This window comes from Theropithecus gelada, chromosome 9, assembly GCF_003255815.1.
Source record: "Theropithecus gelada isolate Dixy chromosome 9, Tgel_1.0, whole genome shotgun sequence".
Lineage (NCBI taxonomy): Eukaryota > Metazoa > Chordata > Mammalia > Primates > Cercopithecidae > Theropithecus > Theropithecus gelada.
This window is the reverse complement of record NC_037677.1, coordinates 123,803,558-123,815,569: the sequence shown is the minus strand read 5'-3', so window position 1 is coordinate 123,815,569 and position 12,012 is coordinate 123,803,558. Positions and strand designations below refer to the sequence as shown.

The 12,012-nt window shown below is 45.2% G+C and overlaps 1 protein-coding gene across 2 annotated transcripts in view; it reads right to left on the bottom strand.

Moving 5' to 3' along the window:
* DOCK1 (dedicator of cytokinesis 1) overlaps positions 1–12,012 on the bottom strand; it is a 540,207-nt gene that overhangs the window by 184,296 nt on the left and 343,899 nt on the right. For both annotated transcript variants that reach the window (XM_025396230.1, XM_025396231.1), the window contains exon 29: positions 7,451–7,545. In XM_025396230.1, the coding sequence (XP_025252015.1) occupies positions 7,451–7,545 (95 nt within the window). The remainder of the gene's footprint in view (positions 1–7,450; positions 7,546–12,012) is intronic.

Sequence of the window (12,012 nt, the reverse complement as noted above, 5' to 3'; positions counted from 1 at the left end):
TCAACCCGCACAAAGAATATTCAACTATGCACCCTTAATTGGGATGCAGAGGTGCTTCTCTGGACGGAGGTAGAACAGGAAAGAAAACAGGCAATCCTCCTGACTCAGCCATCCATAGGCTGCCACTGGTGCCATGGTCCTGGGGGCAGGTCCCCTGCACATGGGCGCTAACTCTTCCCTCTCTCCCATCCTAAGGCAAGTGGTGCCTTAGGATGTCAGGCTGGTGAAAATGCAATACGCCACGTCAGTGGATTGAGGAAAACACTTCCTGGCTGAAAGAAGGATGAATCATGGGGAGAGGAGGAGAGGCCACAGAGAAATGAGCCAAGGTGGTCGTCAAAATGCAGTCAAGAGATCAAAATCCTCCACCCTTTGCAGACTGCAAGCATCATCCTGATCTGTTTGGGACGGTCTCCATATGGCCACGGTTTTTTTTTTTAAATGTGTAACACATAGACACTGGAAATAAATAGCAACATGATCTCACAAACTCCAAATAGGGATGAAATTTCAAAGTGTGAAACGACAGGTATAAGATTAATTAATTGAAGATAGAACAAAACCAAACAATAGTTTTTGACTGACAATTTCCAATGTTGAAATGGTCAATGACTGGGCAAGACTAAATGGAGCAGGTCAGCTAAATCCCTTTAATTTGATGAGCTAGTCTTTCAGACAAGTCCAATCATAACCAGCCATTGATATAACCAACATGCTGACTGGTAACATCTTACGCATTTCCTAACTGAAAGAATAATCTCTTCTGTTTTCTACGGGCAGAATTTTGAATTCTCAACTGATTCCTTCCCTATGATCTTCTCTTGATCAGTGTCTCCTATATAAAGATCTACATCATGGCCGGGTGTGGTGGCTCATGCCTGTAATCCCAGCACTTTGGGAGGACAAGGTGGATGGATCACTTGAGCCCAGGAGTTCGAGACCAGCCTGGGCAATATGGCGAAACAACATCTCTCCAAAAAACTAAACCCACAAAAAATTAGCTGGGCACGGTCGCATGTGCCTGTAGTCCCAGCTACCTGGGAAGCTCAGCTGGGAGGATTGCTTGAATCCAGTAGGTAAAGACTGTAGTAAGCCATGATCCTGCCACTGCACTCCAGCCTGGACAACAGAGTGAGACCCTGTTTCGGGGGGGGGGGGAAAAAAAAAACTACATTGTGAACCACCAGCTTCCCCTGGTAAATGGCAAGGATCATTTTCACCATCCAGTGAGAACCTGGCAACTGTCTTATTTGCCTTTACGTTTTATCTTGCAGTCAGCTTTGAGTATTGTGACTTCTAGAAAGCGTCGTTTTCTCTACAATTTTACATATTCTATTTTATAATCATGTTCTATGAACCTTTACTTGCAAGACATACCACGTCCTCTGTGAAAGTGTGTGGGCTTCAAAACACTAATCATTATTTCCGGTAGGTCCCAGCCTAGCCTGAAAACGAACAGGAAGTCTCAAACACAAAACCTATGCCAACAGAGAGGAATGCCTGGAAGCAACTGATAATCCCAGCTGCAAACCACACTAGCTCTGAGGAAATGCAAATGCTGGTTTCATGTCTTTATTATCCTGAGAGCAGAGGGTACGGTAGGCAGGGAGGACTAGGGAAGTTGTGAGCTGGAGTAGTTGAATTTTTAAAAATTCTGGTACAAGTCTGAGTAGCTGACAACTGTGGATAAGGTTTTGTTACACACTGTGTAGTCACTATGAACAAGAAAGTCCAATTCCAGAAATAGGGGAATACATTCAGTACTGGCCTCTCTCTCAGCCACTGCATGTTGTAGAAATGCGTTTCTCAAGCAAAAGTAAGGCAGTTAATAAGAAATGGTTTCTTCGAGGTGACAAAGGGATTCAGTTTACCTGGCCGACTCACTTCCTACCAGGTCATTCCTATCACTTAAAATTCTACTAGGAGTTATTAGTATATAAACTCAAGCACCCTACTGGAGCACTAAGGCAAACCCTAAGGCTAGAAGAGACACACAAATTCAAGCAAGTGGTCATATTCTCATTAACAACCAAGGACAAGTCTAGGATAGCCATGGAATGACTGCTGGCCCTTAGACTATGCTGCACACACAAAGCGTGAATCTGAGAAAGTCAGCTAATAAGAGTTCCAGGATGGATACCAGTATGTAGGTGCCAACAGGGAAAGGTCTGTGCTTCCAACAGAACCTGAGAGCTTCAGTGAAAACTTAGCAGCTGTTCCCCTCTGGGAAGATTATAAAGCACTTCTGGGTGCTAGTACACAAGCACACTTCTACTCTCTCTGTGCTGTGCTCATCTTAAATGTCATCTTGCCATCTGGCACTCTCATATCCTAGAGCAGAGCTATAATGTCAGGCCATCGCCAATCAGTTCCCATCTTGAACATAACAACCGAGTGAACACCGTCCTTTGGGATATTCATTAAATCCTATAATTTTGATTCTTGATTTACAAGTCGTATCACCAAAACTAATAGATATTGTCTTTAATTACATTTTACAAGCCCCACGTATCGAGGAAAGGTATGTTCACAGAGACAAAGATAAACAAGCATACGAATATAAGAGACCACAGAGGCTGATTTTGTCCATTTCTAAGCCATAGGTGGTAAAACTACATGTCCAACTGTGCCATTAAAACTGAAACAGACTCCAGAAGCTTCTGGAACCACTGCTCATCCAGCCGAGGCAAGGAAGTCTCTGGTACTTGTTAAGGGGTGGAGGAAGCAGGGAAGTCTGGCAACATATAAAATGTTAATCTAGTAAGACGCAATATAGATACACATATCTGGCAGGTAGATAAAGACACAGAATATGGTATCTGTAATTTCCATAAGGGGATTACTTTATGACAATACTAGGGAGATGTGATTTTTCTAGACTGCACAGCAAGATTGGCTTGTATGAAGCACATTAATAAATGGTGCATACCCTTCTAAAGGTGAAGAAAGTAAGTAGCAATGTAATGAATTCCATGCTCAAAATTCACTCATGTAAGCAGTAAACCTTATGGAAAGTTGTTATGTTTTATGGACACTCGAATAAAAACAAAACAAAAACTCCTAACACTCTCTTGGGAAACAGGAGACCTACTTAAGACCAACAGGCAGCGTAGCTGGGTGGCTCAGGCGCGGCTCTGGGGTGGATGCTCTGGATTTAAGTTTTGGCACTAACACCGCCCAGCTCTGTGTCTTCTGGCAAGTGACCCGACCTCCATGCCTCAATTTTCCCACATGTAAAGCGGACATAAACACAGCAGCTGTCCCGAGGGCTGCTGAGGGCATTCAGGATGTGATGGCATGTGACATCCCCATGGAAGGGACTGGTGCTGGAAGGCATGCCCAGTGTTAGCTCACTCTCGGCTCCACAGTGCGGACGCGCACTGCCTCACAGAGAATGCGTGTGCACAGGGAAAGGGACGCAAACCCTTCATTTTGAAGCTGGTATTGAATTTTGAAGCTGGTATTGAAGCAAAGGTGTCAAAGAATACTTAAGGGTCTTCCAACCAGCCGTCTCCAGACAGTGTCAAGTATCTGACCACAGGGAGGCAATAACCTTCTTCAAACACCCACCTGATCCCGCTTCTAAACATTCATCTTGTTTATTCAACACAAAGGACCGCATTTGGGGGCAGAAGGATGTGGGAATAAAAGTTACAGTTATCAGTGACCAACTCCAATCGGGACCTAAAATGCCTCTTCCGTGGCTGACTCTTGTGCTGCGTGACCTCGGGAACTTGTTTCTGCTCAGTGTGTCAACTGGGATAGGAATATGGGTTTGTTTGAGCTTCTGAATCAGAATCTCTGCAAATAAAAGTGCCTTTCCTTGAAACCAACACCTCAGCACACGGGTACACATACCCAGACCCACATGCACACACATGCAGGTACACACACAGATGAGCACGGGTGCACACCCACACCCACATGTACACACACAGATGAGCACGGGTGCACACCCACACCCACATGTACACACACAGATGAGCACGGGTGCACACACACACCCACATGCACACACATGCAGGTACACACCCACACCCACATGCACACACACAGATGAGCACGGGTGCACACCCACACCCACATGCACACACACACAGATGAGCACGGGTGCACACACCCACATGCACACACATGCAAGTACACACACACCTACATGTACACACACACATGAGCACAGGTGCACACACACACCCACATGCACATACATGCAGGTACACACCCACATGTACACACACAGATGAGCACGGGTACACACACACACCCACATGCACACACATGCAGGCACACACACAGATGAGCACGGGCACATCCACAGGCACACACCACTTCTCTGCAGGAAGCTCCCATGGAGGAAACACTGGCTGCCCAACGACCTGGCCTCAGAGAACTAGAATCCTTGATGAGACGGTTCAGCATAGCATTTTATGTAAAACAGAAAATAAACTGTAGGATTTTACATTCAGGCTGCTTCCCTTGTCAAGACGCCTTTGCAGCTGCCGTCTGTGTACACGATGAACAAGAGAACAAGGTGGACTTTATTATCACCAAGGTAGACTTTATCCTCAGAAGTCTCATCCAATCAACCGCTGAGAGGACACTGAGCACTGTGGCTTCTCCCACAGGGTTTCCCTGTCCTCAAAACAAAAGACTCTCTTCCCTGTTTCTAAGACGGAAAGGCTTTGGTCCCAAACGCCACTGCACCAACCTGCTGCTGCAGTGCATGTACCTGTGTCAGGCACCGTGCCCTGTGGAGGGGCTCTAGTGAGGAGGGGTGCTGGCCGGGGAAGGTTGCCACTGGTTTGCAGCGAATTCACGATTCCAAGGAATGCGGATCAAGCCACCCTGCTCACCCCACAAACAATAGAATATCCCAGGAGAAGATGGACAAGGTCTCTGGAGAAGGGAACCAGAACCATAGCACTCTCAGGGTTGAGCCCCAGACCACTTACTTAGTGACTGTGTGGCTCTGCACTGCGGCCAGTGCTGCAGCAACCCTTATGTAGCGCAGGGTTGGTGGCAGGAGGAAAACAGTGAAGTAGGAAGAGAGAATGATGCGGCCACAATGTTCCAACTGAAAACAGGCTCTCAATTATCAAAAAAGAAAGAAAGAAAGAAAGAAATCATAAAATAAGTAGATTTTGACTATGCCCTCCTAAACAGGAGACCCTCGGAGTAGAAGCGACATGAATGCAACCTCAGGGAGCCCGACCCGCCTGACCTTTGTCAGAGCAGTGCTCACCCGGGGCCACAGAGTCCACAGCCTGACAGTCAGGATGAGCTGCTCTGCTGGGAGACCTGAAGGTCAGGTCTACACGTGGAGGAGTCAGGAGGCAGAGCAGGGCATCCACCAGGCCAGGCCGCCTCCACAGCCTGTGCTCAGGGGCCTGCTCAGCCACACCTCTGCTCCTGGCCAATGATGTCATGAGATCTATGGCTCCAGGGCGGCGGGGGTTTTGATCCCTGTTGCTGGTGTGTTTGCTTGTTTTCTCTATGTGCAAAATACAGCCATTCAAAACACAACCCGATAGAGCTCTTCACAGGAAATCTAGACGGTCCATCACAAAAGTTCATCCTGACAGAGAAAAAGGGAAAAGACTAGTGCTTTATTTTAAGTCCATCATTTTCTAGAGGACGACTTGGAAGCTGAGAGATGGCCACAGGAATAATTGAAAGTCACCCAGCAGGTGGAAGGGTGAGGAGGAGCAGAGGCCAGGATCCCCACTCTGGTCCCTGGGCCAGGGCTAAGGATACAGCAATGCCAGGGTCTCTGGGGCGTCCTCACCATCTACTCTCAAATGCCGTCTTTGATGTGTGGAAGGAGACTTCAACCTCAGTAACATCTGACGTGGGGTGAACATCACTCCCTCCCTCACGCTTACCCCTCAGGGAGGTTTGCAGGACTCCTGCAGCCATGGTACACAAGGCCAATCTGTCTCTGCTGCCCCAGAAAGCAGCAAAACCCAGAGGAGGCCAAAGGAAAGGTCGTGCTGCTTTGGATTTGTCGAAGGGAAGGACAACAGGCATTAAAAAGAGGCAAAGCCATCACAGAAAATTCAAGCATGGCTAAAATAAAAAACAGTGTCAACAGCAAAGGCTGGATGCAGACAAACCGAATGACTCACATGGCTGGTGGGAATGTAAAACGGTTCAGCCATAGATTGGCAGTTTCCTATGTCATGAAATGTGCAATTACCCGACAACCCAGCATTTGTCCACAAAGGCATATATGCCACAGAAACAAACTCATGTTCACCCAAAAACAGCCGCATGAAGGCTGCTGGCAGCTTTATTCATAAGAGCCACAAACTGGGGATAGCCCAGACGTCCTCCAACCGGAAAATGGTTCATCACACTTGGTCCAGTCGTACCACAGAACACTACCCAGCAATAAAAAGGAATAAGCTATTGATACAGGCAGCAACCTAAATGGATCTCCAGTGAATTAAGCAAAGTGAAAACAGCCAGTGCTAAAAGCATACATACAGTATGATTACACTTATGTAACATTTTTGAAATGAAGCAATTATACAAATGAAGAACGAATGAGTGGTTGAGAGAGCTTAGGGATGGTGGGGCGGGCAGGGGAGAGGTATATGTGGCTATAATTGGGCAACAAGCAGAACCTTTGTGACGATGGAAACGCTCAGTGGCTTCACTGCGGTGGAGTCCACAGTATATACAAGTGGTGAAACTGCACACAACTCAATACAAACACTAATGAATACAAATTAAACTGAGGAAATCCGAGTAAGATCAGTGAATTGCATCATCGACTCCCTTATACACAAGATCTCTATGACTTCCTACAACTGCACACGAACCCACAATTATCTCCATAAAAACTGCAATGAGAAAGAAAAGCAGAGATGAACAGAAAGTTCTTTTGAAAAATCCCATGTGACTGAGAATTCTACGGTCATCGTTAGTGCTCACAGAAACGATAAAAGCCGGTGTACTAGAAAATTAACCAACAGCCCTCACTGGAGATGATAAACAAGGCACAAGTTCAATACTGAATGAGTAAGAAGAAAACGCTCATGATTAAAAAAACTGAAATACGTGAAATGTCAACACTTTGCAAAAGCCTCGTGCATGGAGCTGACGGTGGCTAGGGCTGATAAAAACATGTGGGTAACATGAGAGCGCAAAGCGACGCTGAGCAGAACCCGTGTGCCCATGACGACAGCTATGGGAGATCCAGGTCCAGGCTGTTTTTCTCCAGGGGATGGAGCTCAAGTTCTTACAGCTAGAGCCCTGTGTTGTCATAAGGAAGTCACCACAAACTCAGAGTCCATGTCTCCCTAGAACTGTTTGCCTCACAGAGTTAGGAACAGCATTTGCAGAACATTTTATTGAAGCCAGCTTGGTCTCCAGGCAACATCACTGTTCCCAGCAGACATGAATTGGGAGCCATAGAAAAGGTGAGAGCCATTCTCCCCACACTTACTTATTTTGCACCATGTTCATGATCACCCAGTCGAAGGGGTAAACGTTCTTTCCAATGAGGTTCTTAAACATGATAAATGTTTCCATTAGGAAATCCTGAAATAAAAAAAAACAAAACACTGAAATGGCCCACCAAGAAAAAGGTAAAAACGATACAGCCCCCATCGATGATTAGATTATAAAAGACCCCATTTTTAAGGGCCAAATGAAAACATCCTGAAAAGTAATGAAGATACATTTCATAGGAGCTGTGAATTAGACCTGTCTTTCTGTTTACCTGAGCACCTCCTGTCTGAGCTGGCTCCTTCAAGAATATATTCTGAAATAGTCCCTGAGCATGTCTCTTTAATAGTTAAAGAGTAAATCCCCAAAGGTTAGGAATAGGCATTCAAATCCTTTTTGCTTCTAGGAAAACATGATTTTTACAAACAAGGCTTGCAGGTTACAGCTTTTTCTTATGTTTGCTCTAAATCCATTTTTCACGATGAACAGGACATGATTTCAGGTTGAATACAGGATGCTACTGTCTGTTCCTTTCTCTCATGGAATTTCAAAATGAAAGGCTCCAATAGGAACTCCTGACCATCTGCACAGATTCGGCACGCAGTAAACCATTTGAGTGTATGGCCATGTTGCCAAACTCTCCTAGATGGCAGCTACATCCCCAAAAGCTACCGAGTTACGCTTCTGGTGTCTTAGATGATGCTCTCTGTACTTCGCAGGGCAACTGAAAAGAATCAGGGTTTGGGACACACCCAGCTGCTCTACCCTGCTTCCACGCCAATAAGAATGTGCCTGGCATCAGGATGGGGCAGCCAGTTCCTAGGGGCTGTCCATTATGTGTGTATCAGAATTAGAAGATTTCCTACTTTCGAGAGCTTGACAGGTGCTCTGAGCTAACCTGAACAAAACAAGTGGCTATCCCAAAAAGCACACATCCCGGGTAGCCCCAAACTCACACAACACCCAAGGTGGGAAAGGAAAAGGCAACCAAGAACTGTCTTAGAAAAGCGAGGCCGTGGTCAGGGATCGTCAAATGAGTGGATATTTCTCATTTATTTAATCTCCTGAATCATAATTAGGTGCAATGGCTGTGAAGGCCAAGGTGGTGAACAGAATTTAAGCAGCCAAGAAAGCAATTCCTAGTACAAGGTCTAAATAAGCAGCTCCTGCAAAGAGGCACAAGTTAAATTTGATGACAATAACAAGCTAATGTTCAAAGTTAACATACTTTCTCTCCAACTCTAATGGCCAAGTCAGGTTCTGGCAGGTGAAGTCCGCGGTGTTAGGAGTTTGCTGTGCCCCCACCGTAAATAAAATGAGTGATCCTGATCACTCTATTTGAGCAGAGGCCTCCAGTCTAGGAGACATTAGTGACCTGGACAAAATCAAGTTGGAAAAGTCAGTCCAGATGTCCTCCAAACTCTGCACGTGGGCGCTGTGTCCTCCTGATCTCAGGAGCGGGAGCATCCCAGTCCTCCGTTCCGACACAACAAATGGCTTCTTTTCCAGTTTAATTATTGAAATTCATATTTCACTACTGAGTTTCCTCACTTTGTCAAGAGTTTCCCATTTTAACGACCAGGCTGCATATTTTGTAGGCTGAGTACCGCAATTCAGTCACATCTCTATTTGCATGAAATTGCTGGCTTTCTTGATGATTACTTCTCAAATCCTAATAATTGAGATACAGGCTCTCGTTTTTATTATTCTGGAAGAGAAGCATATTTTCCCAATTCTCTTTCTTTTCTAAGAGACACAGTCCCATACTTCATTAGTATGGCTCAGCTGTTAAATTTTGATACTTTGCTGATCAAACAAAATGCTGCATCTAGTGGGAGATGAGGCTCTGCAAGTCTTCCTTGTTTTCTGCATAATTCACTAGCCATGGCGGTGGCCCCTAACAACTGTGTTTGCCTCGAGCAGCTGATGAGGCTTACCAGACTGTTCCACTAGGGTCTCCAAGTCAACAAGGGGTATTTTGTAAAAATTTCATCATTCAACGTGGATTTATTCCTGTTGCATTTTTTAGTTTTAGTTTCTATTTATTTTATTTATTCATTTCACTCCCTCACCCAGGCTGGAGTACAGTGGCACGATCTTAGTTCACTGCAGCTTCAACCCTGGGACACAAGTGATCCTCCTGTTTCAGTATATGAGTATCCAGGGACCACAGGTGTGCACCACCATGCCTGGCTAGTTTTTTAATTTTTAGTAGAGATGGTATCCTGCTATATCGCCCGGGATGGTCTTGAACTCCTGGGCTCAAGAAATCCTCCTGCCTCGGCCGCCCAAAGTGTTGGGATTACAAGTGTAAGCCACTGTGCCCGGCTGCATGTTTTAGTTTGACTATTCACAGGATGTCTTATACAACAAGCAGGCTGCTCTAACAATAGCCATCCATCTATTTCAGAGGCAAGATCATGTCATAACTCTGCACCTTTCCATCCCTGTCCCCACTTGAATAAAACAGTCATCCTCTCGCACCTGGAGTTAGGTCCATCCTTGTCCTTTGTTGTCCCCACGCTTCACTTTTCAAATGATAAATCTGATCAAGGCATCAATGCTTTCCAGACATCACATGGAACCCATTTCTGTAATGGCTTCCCAATGCTCTTAGACTAAAGACAAAGCACTTGACTCTTAGACTTAGGAAATTTCCATTCTGCTCAGCCAAAGGAGTAACCATTATAGACAAGGACCAGCCATAGATTTTCAACCCATCCAATGAAGGATTGTGAGGGAAACAGGACATGTCCACATTTTTGTGGATTCAAAGTTTCATCCAAAGATTATCTGATAATTGCAAAGGTAGGAAGAGGTACATATTTTCACAATGGAGGGATCTGGAAGTTACCAGCTTTTAACCCAGTGGTCAAATTCAGCATCACCAGTAGTGGGTGAGCATGACATGCCCAGCCTCCTGAAGTAACACAGCAGAAAGCTTTCAACACCAGTACTGAAACACTCTTGCCAAAGAGTTGAGCTTGAATCTCAGAACAAGCTTCTGGTTTGCAGAACACACAGGGGGGATAAAGAAACCAGTTGAAAGGCATATTACAAGGCAGCATTTAAAAAGTCCAGAATGGGAGATAGTCTACAAAAGCTATGGATTGATCTCTTCAGAAAAACTGAAAAGCAATGCTATGAAAAGAAAACAAAACAATGTGATGGTGATGGATTTATTTTAGAAAAAGAAAGATTAAAGAGACACAACCACCAAATGTGATGGCTGAAAAGGACATAAAAGTTTGGAAAGAATGAAGGAAATCTGAATATAAATGGCACGAGGGGTGGTTGGTGCATTCTGATGGAGCAATAAGACCAACAGAGAATGTCTTTCCTCCCCAGAGATATTTGCTGAACAGCTGAGGGCAGGTGCATCCCCGTCTCTCACTGACTGAAAGGGGTTGGCTGTATAGATAGAGATACTTGGAGACACATGACGGAAGCAAATACGCCAACGTGCTTTCAGCTGATGAATTCAGGCGGCAGGTAGCGAGATTTCAATTTTTTTTTTTCTTTTTTTTGAGACAGGGTCTCATGCTATCACCCAGGCTGGAGTGCAATGGCCATAATCTTAGCTCACCACAGCCTCAAACTCCTAGGTTCAAGCGATCCTCCTGCCTCAGCCTCCCAAGAAGCTGAGACTACAGGCATGATCTATCATGCCTGGCTAATTTTTTTTTTATTTTTTGTAGAAATGGGGGTCTCACTATGTGGCCCAGACTGGTCTTGAATTTCTGGGCTCAATAGATCCTCCTACTACGGCCTCCCAAAGTGCTGGGATTACAGGCGTGAGCCACTGAGCCTGGCTCCATTGTATTATCCTTTCAGCTTTTCTGTATTTGTAAAATTTTTTTGTGATCCACAGGGCAAAAAGAATAAGGAAAACACTGGTGAAATCTGAGTAAGGTCAGATAAGCCCTTTTCCTTGCAGAATCTGATGCTAACTGCAGGTAGATGGTGTCAGAATTGAATTGAATTGTAGGACATCCAGCTGGTGTCAGGGAATGGGTTGCGGTGGGAGACACCCACACACTTCTGGTCACAGAAGTGCGAGAGTGTAGGAAAATTTAGTGTGTGTTTTCCAAAGCCACACAGTGAGAATTTGTGAGAAGTGGCAAGACAACACTTTCTGCTAGAAGTCCCAAAGCCCTCCTCCTTCCCTTATAGTCGACTACAGAGAATCGAGGCACATTCTCTGCTTCTGTTACTGAGACATGGACACGTGGCAGCCAGCAGCCCCTTGGGCAGATCAGCAACTCCAGTGTAGAAGATTCTACAGATTCTTTGTGGTTCGAATCCTAAAGGTTGGGATGGCCTCTGTCCTGAGAGTTCTGAGCTGAACATGTCTATTGCTTTTCTCTTCCGGATCAGTCTTGCCACTTGTGCTCTGTATGCTCACTATCATTGGTGTTGGTAATCAGTGTGATTTTGTATGAAAATGACTCACGCAACCAAAAAGGGCTAAATCTGAGAACCTGAATTAGTACTTGTTAAAAGGAAATAGTCTCAGGAAAATGGCTTTGGCTACTTTCATATTGAAATACTAAATAACAT